This window comes from Myotis lucifugus, unplaced genomic scaffold (genome assembly GCF_000147115.1).
Source record: "Myotis lucifugus unplaced genomic scaffold, Myoluc2.0 scaffold_876, whole genome shotgun sequence".
NCBI classification, from domain to species: domain Eukaryota; kingdom Metazoa; phylum Chordata; class Mammalia; order Chiroptera; family Vespertilionidae; genus Myotis; species Myotis lucifugus.
Genome location: NW_005871924.1, coordinates 83,939 through 99,032, shown reverse-complemented (window position 1 = coordinate 99,032; position 15,094 = coordinate 83,939). Strand labels below are relative to the sequence as shown.

Below are 15,094 nucleotides of genomic sequence, written 5' to 3'. Positions count from 1 at the left end.
GACCCTGGGAGGCCTGGTGGCTAAAGCTACGTCAAACATAAGAGCAAGGTAGGGCACGGGCTGTGCTGAATTACAGGGCGATGCTCACATACAGTCAGCATGCATGCCTGGGCCCGCACACTGCCAACCCCTTTCTAACCCGCGCTGGGAGGGCCTTCTTGGGGACTGTCCTACATGCTGGTCTTGCTGATGTTGAGCCACTCTGCTCTACAGGGTCTAGGCTGCCCTTGGAGTTCATCTCAGACAACTGATGTGTGGTTAGATGGCAGGGAGGCGCTGCCTGCTCAATGGTTAAGAGTATAAATAATAATATACGAGGAGGCTCTACAACTAAGAGGGACTGCCCGCGAAGATCATAAATAGCATTAAACGTTTCACATTTTGTGATGTGCACACTATTGAAAATATAGCACTGAGAAAACCAAGGCCTTCGGCATCAAGCAGCTGCTTCTACTTCAGGTACGTTCTTGGAGACAGCCATGCACTCCTTGCCCGATTGAGTTCCTCATTTAGCCCACTTTCACACAGTAAACTTGATGAACAGCTATGAAACTGGACACTCTAAAAGCAACTCAAGGACACGATGAAACTGCCTAATATAACGTACAAAACAGGAACTATTCACATAAGCCCTCTTACCTGTGTCCACATGGCTTCAACTGTGTGTCTGCTACCTCATCGCAACACAGGGAGCAGCAGTTTTCCCGGATACTGACTTGCTTCAACAGAGCAAGACGCCTGTGCCTGAGTGGAAAACACAGCGTGTCACAGACAAGGGGGCCCGTGAGCAGGGAGGCCCAGGAAATGCTTTGAAAATGCTGTGTGTGTGCTGAGAATGAAAGAGGGGCTACACAGCAGACATGACCTGCTCAGGGCACAGGGCAGGCCTGACAAGTAGTGACTGATAGTATCCACACAGGATGAGCTGGTCATAAACTCCTCACTGGGCAGGTCACCGTAGGGAGTCACATCCCAGGCCTATTGATTCCTCAGGTTAACCTGTACCTTAATTAGCCTTGCCCATGTTCTTAGGCATCTGAGATACCGGAATTTGAAATGTTAATCTGCTTTTCTTACCCCTGGGTAGAGCACCTGCAACTCCTCAGAGTTAGCTTGTTGCCCACATACAACCTCTAGTCACTGTAAATGTTAAATGGTAACCATCCTGTACCTATGTACCTACCAACCCAGAACCACCCCCCACCCCCCCTCGCAGGTGTTTTGGTGTATGTGCAATGTGTTATATTGTCTGATTTTTATAACTAATATTAGTCAGCTCAGAACAATTACTTGGAAGTGCTCTTTCCTTCTGGGTTCTGCAACATTGTAAATAGCAGAGAACTGAGCTGTTGTCCAAATATTTGGTGGAGTTCTCTGGCGAAACCCCCTGGGTCTGGGGCTCTCTGGGACCATAGCTCTTGATTTCTTTCAATTAATTTTGTATAACTGTTTTTGTTTCTATCTCTTCTGGGATATGTTTTGGTAATTTCTATTTCCTAGGAAGTCGCTATTTTACTCAGGTTTTCAAAATTATTTGTATGAAGCTGAAAAAAGCCTCTGAGAAACGGTTGTAGTTTCTCATGAGATACACGAGGAAGTCTGGAGCTGGTCTGCAGACTCCTTACCTTGGCAAAATGATTTTCTCTTCAGCTCTTAGGAAGGCGTAGTCATTAAAAGTGCTAAATTTCATAGATGGTGGATATTTAAATGGTTTTGCTCCAAAATTGAACTCACACTGTTGATACGACATGAAACTAGCTGCAGCAAAAAATCCAGATCTACAGAAAAAAATAAGCAAGAGGTCAAGAAAATTCATAAAAACAAGGCAACGTTCACATGTGAAGTGGTTTTCAGAAGTTGGAATGAGTCACATCCTAGCAGAAAAGGGGACAGGATCTCCTGCCCTTATCTTCCTATGTCAAACTTTGAGGTAACTTTAGGTATGATCAGATGGAACCCCAATTACTTGAAATAAAATGATGTCTCATCACACCTGACTATATAAATGGACAAAGTTTTTTTTCTGGAGAAAGTGAATTCTGGCCCGGCTGTGTGCTCAGTGGTTGAGCGTTGACCTATGAAGCAGGAGGTCAAGGTTAGATTCCAGGTCAGGACACATGCTCAGGTTATAGGCTTGATCCCCAGTGGGGGGTATGCAGGAGGCAGTGGATCACTGATTCTCATCACTGATGTTTCTATCTCTCTCTCCCTCTCCCTTCCTCTCTGAAATCAATAAAAATATATTAAAGAAAATAAATAAAATAAAAATTAAAAAGGTGAGCTTTCTCAGAATAACTCATAATTTTTTCAAAAAAGTGAATTCTGTGCATGTCCTCAAGTTTTTGAATGGGAAAAGCTACTTACACAGTAGACGAAAAGACTTGCTTCTCAGGAGGCAGCTGGTTGCCATTTAAAAAGAAGATCATTTGCTTTTCATTCAAGTCTAACAGAAATCCTACCGTATCTCCTGCAGGATAAAGCAAAGCAATGTTAGGATGAGGGTGTATACCACTGGGATTCTGCTAAGTGTCTCAGGGTTTTATATATATATTTCAGAGAGGAAGGGAGAGGGAGAGAGAGAGAGAAACATCAATGATGAGAGAAAATGATTGATTGGCTGCCTCCTGCACACCCCACATTGGGGATCAAGCCCGCAACCTGGGCATGTGCCCTGACTAGGAATCGAACCATGACCTCCTGGTTCATAGGTCGACGCTCACCATGAGCCACACCAGCTGGACAAGTTTTTGCTTTTTAAATTGTTAAAGGTGAACACACGAAATTATACAATGATGATAAGAAAAATAGGCACTCACTGCTAGTGGAAGATAATCTGGTAATATAAAGCAAAACATTTACAAAATGAAATTCTTTATTCCCCTTACCAGAAGTTCCACTTTAAGCATTTATCCTGAGAAAATCCAGAATGGTTCATATTTTTTTTATAATAGTAATTTAAAAAGGTTAAAATGTAATTATCCAACCTTGAGGTATTAATATAGTATAATTATGTAATATATTTACACCAAATTTTAAGTGTTTTTTAAAAAGTCTCTGGATGGTGAAATTACAAGGAATTTTAGTTTCATTTTGCTTCCCTCCTCTATTATCCAAAATTTTATAATAAACACATTACTTAATCCTTTGTAAAATTATTAAAAAAAACAAATTACACAGTCTTTGTAGACAGTGCCTCTATCTTATGCTCTGTTAAATGAAGTTTTATATTTCTTCTTTAAGAACTTGCAAGCCATTCAAATGAAGGCTTATATTTGACTTTTAAGGTTTTTTTCTTTCCTACACTATCACTTTAATTAACTGACCCCCGTCCCTGCACGGCAGGGGTCAATTTCCTGCTCTCTTAGCATGCCTGAAAATTCAGTTTACATTTATAATGCAGACTGGGGCAGGAAAGAGAGAGAGAGAGAGAGAGAGAGAGTGAGAGCGAGAGAGAGAGAGAGAGAGAGAGAGAGAGAGAGAAGGCTTGGAGAAGGAGCTGGGCTATATCCCCTATCTAGTCCAATGCTGGGGATAAAATCTTTGCAGAGGCTCCATCCCCTACCATTTGATGCTATTATGTCTTCAGAACCACTGTGTGTGTGTGAGGCGGGAGTCGGGGGGTGGGGGGTCAAGGCACAGCACCAGGAGGCCCTCTGAGAAAGCCTGTTTTCACTGTATTTAGCGAGGGGTGAAAAGACTCAACAACCTTAGATCCTTCCATCTAAATGTTTAACAAACCAACTGTGTGGCTCTGACTTCCTGCTTGAATCTTTCACTAATAAATGTTTTCATGGGTCCAGCGTCTTAGATACCGCAGAGTGGATGAACAAAAATTGAATGGGGTAAAAAAGATCATACTGTTGCCAAGATACATTCCTGCAAACATCCTAGAGCAGTGGTTCTCAACCTTCTGGCCCTTTAAATACAGTTCCTCATGTTGTGACCCAACCATAAAATTATTTTCGTTGCTACTTCATAACTGTCATGTTGCTACTGTTATGAATCGTCATGTAAATATCTGATATGCAGGATGGTCTTAGGCGACCCCTCTGAAAGGGTCGTTTGACCGCCAAAGGGGTCGCGACCCACAGGTTGAGAACCGCTGTTAGAGCCACGACTGAGTTTCTGGAAGCCTGTGTCCCTGCAGCATCCCGAGGCTGCCGTCTGGGGAAGGGAGGCTGAGCAGACGTGTTTGAGGCCGAAAGTGCTCAATCTGCCCTTAAAGGCTGCGCCAGAGGTGCCCAGCATGTGTCCACTGAACAGTGCCTATTCCTCAGCCATCTGGTCTCTGAAAATAACCTCATTTAAATGTAAAATATCCTCATTACACTTTCAGTATCTTCGATATCTCCATAGCTGCTTTGATTTAAAACATACACCCAGAGAGGAAACTAGAATTCATATTAATCATAAGATGATCACTTCCCACTAAATTAAGACTTGTATATTCTGAGATGTTTTTGCTGAAGGAAGGGCTCCACCAGAGGTGAATTTACCAGGTGAATACCTTTCCCATCCATGGCAGGGGATATGAAGGCGAACTAACCCTCTTTACACTGAATATTCTTCCACTAGAACATTTTAAGGCCTAACATAATAGATGCTTCATAATAAGCAACGTCTTGACCTAACTGATAATTTCACGATGGAGAGGAATGAATACCTTCTTTCCAGCACGGGTGCAGGTGCGGCTTACTTCTGGCATTGTACCAAATCAGCTGCCGGCAGCCATCGTAAGCACAGGAGTACTCATCGTCCCCAATGCCGTAGCCTTCCTGGAGGGAGACAGGGCCCAGGAGATTAGCAAGGCCTGCTATGTTTAGGGAAAAGAGTGTTGCTGTTTTTTTTAAAAAAAAAAACATATTTTTATTGATTTCAGAGAGGAAGGGAGAGGGAAAGAGAAACAAAAGAGAGAGAACCACTGACGGGCTGCCTCCTGCACGCCCCCTACTGGGTATCGACCCCACATCCGGGCATGTGCAAACCTATCTGAAAAATAAGTGTCTCTACCCACTCAGCTAAAAACTGCCGCCGCACCCACGGCCGTCCTCCGGGTACTCACATGATTGAGAAATTTGCTGTCGCGTGTGGCCCAGCCGATCTGCATGACACCGGAAGTGATCACGGTTACTTCGTAGTACCACACCCCGGCATCCACACAAAAGGTGCAACGCACGCTTTCAAAAGAGGAGGCATCACAGCGAGCCTGGCAAAACCAAAGAGCAAGAGAGGCCCCCTCAATGCCTGAAGCCCACCAGACACCGGCAGCTCGGAAGGCTGCGTGTTTTCCTTCTGAACGCGCCTGGTGGACCACTGCTTCCTTCTCTGTGCACCTCGGTGACAAAAAGTGCGAAGCCGAATGGAGCACACACCATATCGCAGTTTTATTTCCAGGGATTCTAGCAGGATGGGAAGATCTCCAAGATGGCTGCGGTAAGAGGTAGGGAAGGCTCCTGGCTTCATTTTTAAATACCTACAGAGCTTCCCTCTCACAGTAGAATCTCTTACAAAGGCATAAACATTGCCTTAACCGGTACTTAATATGATGGAGGGAGAGAAGGATGCTGAAGGGTATAAGATGCGGTACCTAAAAATAATTGAAAGCAGAAAACTACATCAAGCATTCGGCAATACGGAAGATCAAAGAGCTGTCTGCAGCCGTTCTCCAAACAGCTCTTCAATCTGGACATGCCTGGTGCCTACGGCGCCTGCCTCATCATAAGCAGCTTTCTCATCAACCTTCACCACAAGGCCAGAGCATTTCCAACACAGAGGGGGGAGAGGAAGTACTAGCCCCAGTCCAACTAGCTCTGCAGGTGTAAAAAAAAGGAAGGGCCTCTTTTAGAAACACTAGTCTTTGTACCTTTAGCTGGATAACATGGCAGAGATGAAAGATGGACATATTTAAACCAAACCGTCAATAAATATAGTGCTTCCTATACGTACAGCACTATGTGGGATCTAAAGGGTAAATGATACCCCAACACCCTCTCTCCTGCCACTTGGACCTCTAACCACTCTCTGAAATGAATTTCTGTCTCCTCTGCAGGAAATTGCTTTTGTTCAGAACCAGGGCAAGAAAATGAGAATAAGATACCCCACCCCGCAATAGTCCATGTGCAGCAGCTTTACCTCCAGGCCATGAGGCGAGATCTTCAGGTACTCGCTGACATCATTGCTATTCAGCATGGCCCTGATGCTACTCAAGTCCACCTTCTCATAGGTCAGCTGCCTGCCTTCTTTCAGAACTGCAAAAGAGAAAGTGTCATGTTTCTCAGCCCGACTGTTGAGGGAAGAAACTAGAGTTATGGCTCAGTGCCATTCCTGTTCAGAAGCGGAGGTGCTCATGGGTGGCAGGGCTGGTAGGGGGACTTACAGCCTTGGCTTTGCGGCTACACTACCATATGACGCTGGGGAAGGCAGCACTGCTGGCTTATGCTTTTCTCCCCATAGTCATTACAGGAAGGCCTCAGAGAGACTGCAATAAAGTTCCAGATGCTGCAATAAAGTATTGCAATAAAGCAAGTCACATGAATCTTCTGGCTTCCCAGTGCAATAAAAAGAGGTCTGCCTGTATTTTATATGCAACAAAATCTGAACTGTAGTTTTTCAGAATTATTCTTTAACTGGCAGAACACAGGCTGTGCGATAAGCCAGTCCTCACAATGTTGTGGTAGCAGCAGGGGTTACATGTTTAATTGCGCTTCAGCACAGTGCTCACTGTGGATGGGAAGTGAGGAGCTACTGGTAAAATTGTTTTATTCTAGCAGCCCTTGGAGGAGAAAAAGAGAAAATTCAGAAGCAACCCTGTTGTGTAGATAAGACATGACTTGAGTTTTGTTTTTTTAAAATATTTGTTAAAAATATATTTTTATTGATTTCAGAGAGGGAAAAGAAGAAAGAGATAGAAACATCAATGATGAGAGAGAATAATTGATTGGTTGCCTCCTGCATGCTTCCTACTGGGGATCAAGTCTGCAATCTGGGCATGTGCCCTGACCAGGGTTCAGAATCGAACCGTGACCTCCTGGTTCATAGGTCATCGCTTAACCACTGAGCCATGCCAGCCGGGCCGTGACTTGAGTTTTGAAGAGCCAAGATGGGACAGGTAGAAGAGTAAAGATAGGAAATGCCTAGTGAGGGAACAGGCCCAGAGGTAGAACGATGGGGACCTGCTTGTAGGACAGCAGGAGACAGTGTGTGTTGGGAAGAGTTGATCACACAGTGCCATCTGATTAATGGCCTTGATGCAGCAGGAAACAGGGCAGCAGTAAAAGTTTTAGAAGGGGAGAGTGCTGGAACCAGAAGCATTCCATATCATTCCTGTCTGAAGGGCCCCTAGAATATGTTTCTGCTAGAATACAGCCAACCTACAAGTAGAGGTCCTTATAAGGAAAGACTCATGCTCACTGTTACAAACTGAAGGCCAGTGACCCTATGTAAGAAATGGGTTTGGGCCCCAACTGGTTTGGTTCAGTGGATAGAGCATGGGCCTGCAGACGGAAAAGTCCAAGGTTCAATTCTGGTCAAGGGCACATGCCTGGGTTGCGGGCGTGATCCCCAGTAGGGGGCGTGCAGGAGGCAGCCGATCCATGATTCTCTCTCATCATTGATGTTTCTATCTTTCTCTCCCTCATCCTTCCTCTCTGAAATCAATAAAATGTATGATGAAAATGAAGGAGGAGGAGGAGGAGAAGAAGAAAGAAGAAGAAAGAAGGAGGAGGAGGAGGAGGAGGAGGAGGAGGAAGTTTGGGAATGGAAACTTACAGAGATTGTCTAAGCTCCACTGGGCACAGAAACCAACTTGACGTTTCAGATAATCGGGATCGTGGGTCCAGGACTCCAATGTGACAAGCCGGTTACTAATGCTGGATTCAGAGATAGTCAACTTATTTTCACCTGTTTGGAAAGATGTAAACCTTGAATGAACCATGAAAGAGTAAGATGATTCGCTGGACAGATGAGTGGTGGGAAGGAGTGAGGAAAGGTAGAGAACTTGGAGACTAGAATAATGACATAGCTCAAGAGCTCTGCTATTTTCTAGAAAGTAGCAACCTCGTCGCTAACTTTTTAGCTACAAAAAGTGGGTAATCATGGTCACCAAGTTTTGATTCTCAGGTGAGAGAACCTCTTGCCTTTGTCCCTGGTACATCTACTGGCCTTGAGGTGTCTACACAGACAAAAACAGGATGTATGCATGTCCCATGGGGTTCCAAGCGTAAACTCATCCAGTAACTGAGAAAAATCAGAGTTTTAACAACCGATACATAAGATCATTAGTGCAAGAAGTCACTATACCTACTTGTCTGTGCAAACTTTTCCAGTGCGATAAGTGCAAAAAGCATGACTGTGGGGTGGGACTGTAACTTCTGAAAGACAACAAAAGATAAAAAAACAAAAAACAAAAACATCATTTCCCTGCAGAGGTGGCAAGTTATCAACTTCCTCTTCTTACGCAATACGTGCTAGATTTTTGTTGGAGCAGTCAGAAAGGTTTTACTCATTCCAGGCCTCCAGTATCCCTTTGCTAATACTGTTAGTAATGAAGAACCAAGACAGAGTCTCTTCGAGTCTTATGTTATTTTCTTGAGGTTACGGGGTTCACTTAGAGTTATGGAAATTTCAGAAGTAGCTGGTTAAATGCTCTATGTTATTTTACTTAGTAGCATTTCTATTAGGGCTTTATTCAATAAAATAATACTGATTCTTACATTCATTTAAGCAAGCCAAACAGAAACCTAGAATTGTAGCAAAAAATGACTTTTTATTCAGCACCCTAAAAGGAACAATTCATCATTGCTGGGTTCTAAAATAATAATGAAATTAACAACTAGTGGCTTAGTTTTCAATCTGTTCTCTGAAAGGAATGCCACATGCTGATGGCAGGTGGGAGAGCAAGTGAGCTTTCAGTTACATTTCAGTTCCCGTCCCATGAGCTCACCTATAAAGAAAGGTCTATCTGCTTAACATCGCATCTCACAGCCATGCTTTCACACAGCTACTAGGAGCTCTAGGACATCAAACAAGTCCACTCCCTTCCCTGGCGCCCAACTGGTTCTGCAAAGCTCATATAACCACCATCCTCCCCTGTTGCAAGCCTGCTCAGTGCCCTGCTTCATACCCCACTGTCTGGCTTTTCAGGCCCTAGGCCCTCCCCTCTGGCTACTCAGTCTATGTCCTCATGTCTCTGAACACTATCTTCCAAGCAGACAATTCCCTGGAACACGGTCTTGTCTATCTCTGGGCTCTGCCAGTGATATGTCGCTAGCCCAGAAACTCACTTTTTTCTCCCTGTGTGCACAATCAACTCCTATCCTCAGCGTGTGGCCCATGAGGTCCCATCCTCCTCAGGAAGCCTGTCGCCCAGGACTCTCCCGCCAGCACCACCCATAGCTCCCACCTCCTGTCACCTCAGAACTCGCAGCACGTGGTCTGAAGGAAGCGATTTTGCCCTTGATCATATCCTGCCACCAAATGGAGGCTTACTGTCTTGTCTGAGTAGTTTTGTTCCCTCAACTAACCAGGAAACTTCTCCAGGGCAAAGAACTGGTATTCAATTCCGTATCCCCAGAGGGGTTCCCTAACATAATGTCGAGTGTTTCAAGTCCACATCACATACTACTAGTACTGAAAAAGGTCTTTCAGCTTTTGAAGGCCAGTGCTCACTGCAAAAATAACTAAAAGATACAGACGGCAGCCCAGCAGTGTGAGGTCTGACGGCAGAGGCACAGCAAACCACAAGCTTCCCCGACAATACATCAAATCCCCAACAACAGTTTTAAGAGCCTTAGTGACAGGGGAGGGGCGGTGGACTAGAGATTTAGATACACTGGGAATCTGACCTGTAGGTTTCCTGGTTTGGAATGCCATGTAGTTTTGTTTCCATGGGGTGGGGTGGGGGTGGGGGGGCGGTGTCCCTACTACCATTTGGTAGACCCTAAGGACACACACAATAAGTCAATCATAGCCGCTATCTTGTGACTACATTTAAAACCAGCCCAGCCCAGCTGTTTTTCGCTTGTAATAAATTCCTATCCCACCCTCATTTTTTTTTTTTTAACATAGGAGGGAATAAACATTCAGGAAACACCTGCAAATAAAATTTATAACATTTATAACTGATTCCATTCTCTGTGCCAATGGCTAAGCTGGCAATTTTAGAAAAATGCACCATTCTAAATGGCTAAGAATAACTAGCTTTGATGTCTCACTTACCAGACACTGTAGCAAATATTCCAGTATTCCTGGGCTAAGTAAACCTATACTTGCAGGACCTAGACGAATACAACAAACACTGGGTATCATTAAATGTGCCATGTTATTTTTTGAACAGTAACTAGTTACAATACAATTGTTTTGGTAGAACTCTTACCAAGCACTCTCCTGCCCATGATCTTATTCAAGTCTCCCACTCGAGGTAGGGACTAGTACTATCCCCAAATCATAGATGAGCAACTGAGTCCTCCAACGCCCTTCCCCCCTCCAAGTGAAGCGACTTACTCCAGGCCACTTGGGGAGCACATGGCAGAGTATGAACCAGCACCCATTTGTTCTGATTTCTAAGCCACTGCTCCTTCCACCACGTGACATAGCGAGCTAGTCCCCTGTACTTGAATAGTACCCTTCCTAAAATGGGTACTATTCATAAAGAAGTTAAATATCTGTTTCTCTTCTCAGGAACTGCTCCAATTTAAAGTTCTTTTTCCTCTCCCCCTGCAGTGCAATCTTCCCCTTAATGTCAAGCAACTTAAGATCTTCTTGGTGGAGCTTTCCAGAGTTACCTGCTAGTTTCTCGGCCAAGCAGCCCAGGACAGCAGATGTGTTCCTGTGTTTGGCAGGATGACCTGAGTCCTGGCAGGCTACTTCTCCATTTAAATTCAGAATTTCTGTCAATTTCTGGAGTGCATCCTAAAATAAAAAACGAACAAGTGGATTTCATAAATACATTACTTAGGTCCCCCCACCCCCAAGATAATCCTCATAGGCAAAAGCTATAATGAGGTGTTAACTCAGAATAACCACACAGAAATGATATAATGCACCCGATATACCATTATTGATGGGAACTATTATTTGATTAACCTGAAAGTTGTCTCACATAAATTGCTAAATTCTATTCCATTCAAAATGTAACAGTCATACCAAATATATGCTATATACTCTAGAATCATGAAATCATTTGGGTAGAATAAATCTACCCAAGTGCCATTATAATTTATAACAACAGGGCCTAGTGATGTTGAAGTAAAAAGTTACTTTAAAAATTTTTATCTTTTTACCAAGCAAGAATAAATCTCACCAGAACTTTTGAGACAAATTAGGATAGAAACAAACCTCTTATAAGCCTAAGCAAGTCAATTCATCAGGGACTTGGCCAAAGACTTTTCCCTCTGTCCACATTGTTTTGCAATGTTGGACCTTAAGGTCTGAGGTTTAAACAAATGAAAGATGCCAGAACCCAGCATTTTACAAAAAGGATTCCATAGAACATATGGCCTAAGGCAATGAGAGTTTGAACTTTTGTTCTATGTAAGGGATAATCAAGGTTATACAATCTTTAATGTATGAATAAGACTCATAAGACTCAAAAGTGCTTTCAGTATAACAGTTTTTTTCTTAATAGAAAATGTGTAAAATTTTTGTTACGAGGAAATTGTTTAAATATAAGAAAATCAGCTCAGCAACTGATTCCTCTCTTCCAGTTTCCAAAGATTGTATTTTAGATTAAATGCCTCCATTTCTAACATTTTTAAAATTTTAAACTAAAGCTGTATAGTGAGCTATTGATAGGAGAATGTAGCACTTCATTGGTTTATATAATGAAATTAATACTGAATAAAACAGATACCAAGTGCATAAAGAGGAAATGCATTACATCAAATATTCCTTGTGGTCATTCATCCTGTGTTTAAGCACAGATGACAGTTTCATAAAAGATAAGTATTAACTTACTTTAGTGGGCAATGGACATTCATCTAGTAACAATGTTATAACAGCTGGTCCCAATGGATCTTCCAATGGAATAACTCTAATTAAAGACTGGACAACGTCCAACCATCCTTCATCTAAGAGCAAATCAAGAAGATTACACGATGAGCCACTATTTTAAAAATGTGAAAATATATAACCTATGACCCAAGATGACTTCACATTAAAATAGAAACACTGTTGGCCTTCATCCTGTAACGTTTTATCAGCTAACATCTGGCATGTACATAGTCATCAATTGCTAGTAATCATGGTAGAGTCAAAGAATCCAAATTTACAGGAGTCTGGTGATGTTTTTGGCAGCTTTATTTGGAGAAAATTCAAGCTATGGTCCTGGGTTCTCAAAATATGATTTTAAAAGTTTTTGGCATTTTATTTATGACATAAGAGTTAACCAAGAAGATTAAGTATCTGAAGTAGTTGGCTCTATTTTCAGAATTATATTTAGCAAATTGAGGGAGAAAAATTATTCTTCCCATTCTAGAAGAGTTATGGTCAAAGATCCATCAATGCCAAAAAATTTTTCTGGTAATAATTTCAATGAGATAAAACTATTACTGAGAGGTACAGCTACATATTCAGGATAAAATATACATTTCCTATTCCTTGTCTAAGAAAATTTCCATATACTAAGGGATTTTTTTCTTTGTCATACTGTTAAGTATTTGGGGGATCTTTTATTTTAAAAAAGTGGTCACATTTCTTTATAATCGTTAATTTCATAATCATTAATTCATTAGGAAGTATTTTTTTAAAAAAAACTTTAAAAATACCTGTTTCTGCCATTTCGTGCAATGTAATCATTGAATAGGGAGGTTCCTGATCACTGAAAAACAAACATTCAAGACATCAGACTTGAAGAAATGAGAAATGACAATTCCAAACAAAAGTTTACCCTCTACCCGACTGGCGTGGCTCAGTGGTGGAGCGTTGACCTGTCAACCAGGAGGTCACTGTTCGATTCCTGGTCAGGGCACATGCCCGAGCTGCTGTCTCAATCGGCGTGCAGGAGGCAGCCAATCGATGATTCTCTCTCATCATTGATGTCTCTCTCTCTCTCTCTCTCTCTCTCTCTCTCTCTCCCCCTCTCCCTTCCTCTTTCTAAAATCATTAAAAACATTTTTTTTAAAAAGAATGATTTTAAAAAATAAAAATACAGTGTATTTGCTACAGCAACTCTTTATTAAGAACTGTGCTCTCCTGTCAGATCAGCGTCACCCTTTCCTAAGTAATGAGGAGAACAATAAATACAGACATTTTACAACTGCAGACACCCTTTTAGGTGTATTCTTACTAGGCCTGTTTATCTTTCATGTCTAGTTTTAAAAGCCTTATAAACTTTATAGTTTATAAAATTCTTCTCCTTCAGTAGTTTCTAAAAAGCAAGCAAGCTATGTGACTCTGTTTATAGACTGACCGAACCCTGCTTTGCCATTACATTCTCCAACGTGTCACTTCACATTTGTTCTACACCTGCCTTGGTTTTCTATCCTCAGAAAAGTTGTAACTCAGCACAACAGGTTTAAGGTGCAAGTTACCCGATTACTCAAATGTATATCACTTGCCTCATGGAAGTGAATTATGTGCTTTATCAGCAAGTTCTCTTATAATTTGCTGAAGATTGGAAATAATGCTCCTACCTTGCACCTGGCTGGTGTGGCTCAGTGGTTGAGCGTCAACCTGTAAACTTAGGAGGTCATGGTTCAATTCCAGGTCAGGGCCCATGTCCCGGTTGCTGGCTCAATCCCCAGTGTGGGGCCTGCAGGAGGCAGCCGATCAATGATTCCCTCTCATCATTGGTGTTTCTCTCTCCCTCTCCCTTCCTCTCTGAAATCAATAAAAGATGTATTTTTAAAAAATACATAAAGATCCTACATTGCCCCCAGACTCTCTGAATCACTTTTTAAAATATATGGCAAAATCTATTCTGTATCGGTTTTTCCAACGGGCTTAAATAGCATTGCTTATGGTTTACTTCTTTATTTGGGAGGGACAACTTTTCACTACAGTTTTATGGTATGTTTTAAATTTCACCATGAAGAAATTTTATATAACAGCTTCTAGTCCTTTGCTTGAGTTTGGAAGATGTAAACGGCATAGATTTATTCAATAGGTATTTCCTACAAACATATTAAGATTACATTAAATTAATTCAGAACTACTGCAAAGGCTGGTTTTAATGAACTTAGTCAGGCCTCTCAGAACTATGGAGAATATGTATAAGAAACACTTTCCCCCAGCATGTTCCATAGCAGATAAAAAGATATGTAGAACAGCCTGGCCCACGTGGTTCAGTGGTTGAGCATTAACCTGTGAACCAGGAGGTCACAGTTCGATTCCTGGTCAGGGCATATGCCTCTAGGTTGTGGGCTCGATCCATAGTGTGGGGTGTGCAGGAGGCAGCCAATAGATGATTCTATCTCATCATTAATGTTTCATCTCTCTCTCTCTCCCTCTCCATCTCCCTTCCTCTCTAAAATCAATAAAAATACATTAAAAAGATGTGCAGAACAAATTTCTTTCTACGAGGGAAAACAAAAAACCTACCTTAAAATAACATGCACAGGTATACTTTGCTTTATGCTATGATTTTTGAGGGACTAAACAAGATCACATTCTAAAAACGTGATTATCAAATATTTAGACAATTAAATTTACTAGCAGAGCTTGAAGGAAAAACAATTCAGATATAACTTATAAAAAGCATTGTTATTATCTCATGACAATCCCTCTAAGAAAGGCATTATTCCCCTTCTAAAGATGAGGAACCTGAGGCTTAGAGAAGTCACTTCCCAGTGTCAGGTAGCTAGTGAAGGGGCTGGGTTAGAATTTGAATCTTGGTCCATCATGGTTCATCAAAAATTTGAAAACTTTTGCTCCTAACTACTGAACTTTGTGGTTCAGTTAAAATATTTTTTCAGTTTGAACAATGCCCTTTGATTTCACCATTATTCAATCTGAGATGCCGTATTTACGAGTTAGACAAAGCAGAGGGAAACAAAACAGGTACAGGTGTGCCCTGCAGTTTCAACTTACACTTTTCCCAAATGGATCTAAGAGGACCAAATAGGGAGATTAAAAAGGGGAGGAGGATGAAAACTCCTTG

The 15,094-nt window shown here is 42.0% G+C and overlaps 1 protein-coding gene across 3 annotated transcripts in view; it reads right to left on the bottom strand.

Moving 5' to 3' along the window:
* Positions 1 to 15,094, bottom strand: part of RSPRY1 (ring finger and SPRY domain containing 1) — a 29,509-nt gene that overhangs the window by 2,450 nt on the left and 11,965 nt on the right. For all 3 annotated transcript variants that reach the window (XM_006106644.3, XM_006106645.3, XM_023747430.1), the window contains exons 3-14: positions 12,762 to 12,814; positions 11,953 to 12,065; positions 10,782 to 10,908; positions 10,216 to 10,274; positions 8,303 to 8,369; positions 7,768 to 7,899; positions 6,133 to 6,248; positions 5,063 to 5,206; positions 4,664 to 4,775; positions 2,365 to 2,467; positions 1,626 to 1,778; positions 640 to 744 (exon numbers count right to left, since the gene is read on the bottom strand). In XM_006106644.3, coding sequence (XP_006106706.1) covers positions 640 to 744; positions 1,626 to 1,778; positions 2,365 to 2,467; positions 4,664 to 4,775; positions 5,063 to 5,206; positions 6,133 to 6,248; positions 7,768 to 7,899; positions 8,303 to 8,369; positions 10,216 to 10,274; positions 10,782 to 10,908; positions 11,953 to 12,065; positions 12,762 to 12,814 — 1,284 coding nt within the window. The remainder of the gene's footprint in view (positions 1 to 639; positions 745 to 1,625; positions 1,779 to 2,364; positions 2,468 to 4,663; positions 4,776 to 5,062; positions 5,207 to 6,132; positions 6,249 to 7,767; positions 7,900 to 8,302; positions 8,370 to 10,215; positions 10,275 to 10,781; positions 10,909 to 11,952; positions 12,066 to 12,761; positions 12,815 to 15,094) is intronic.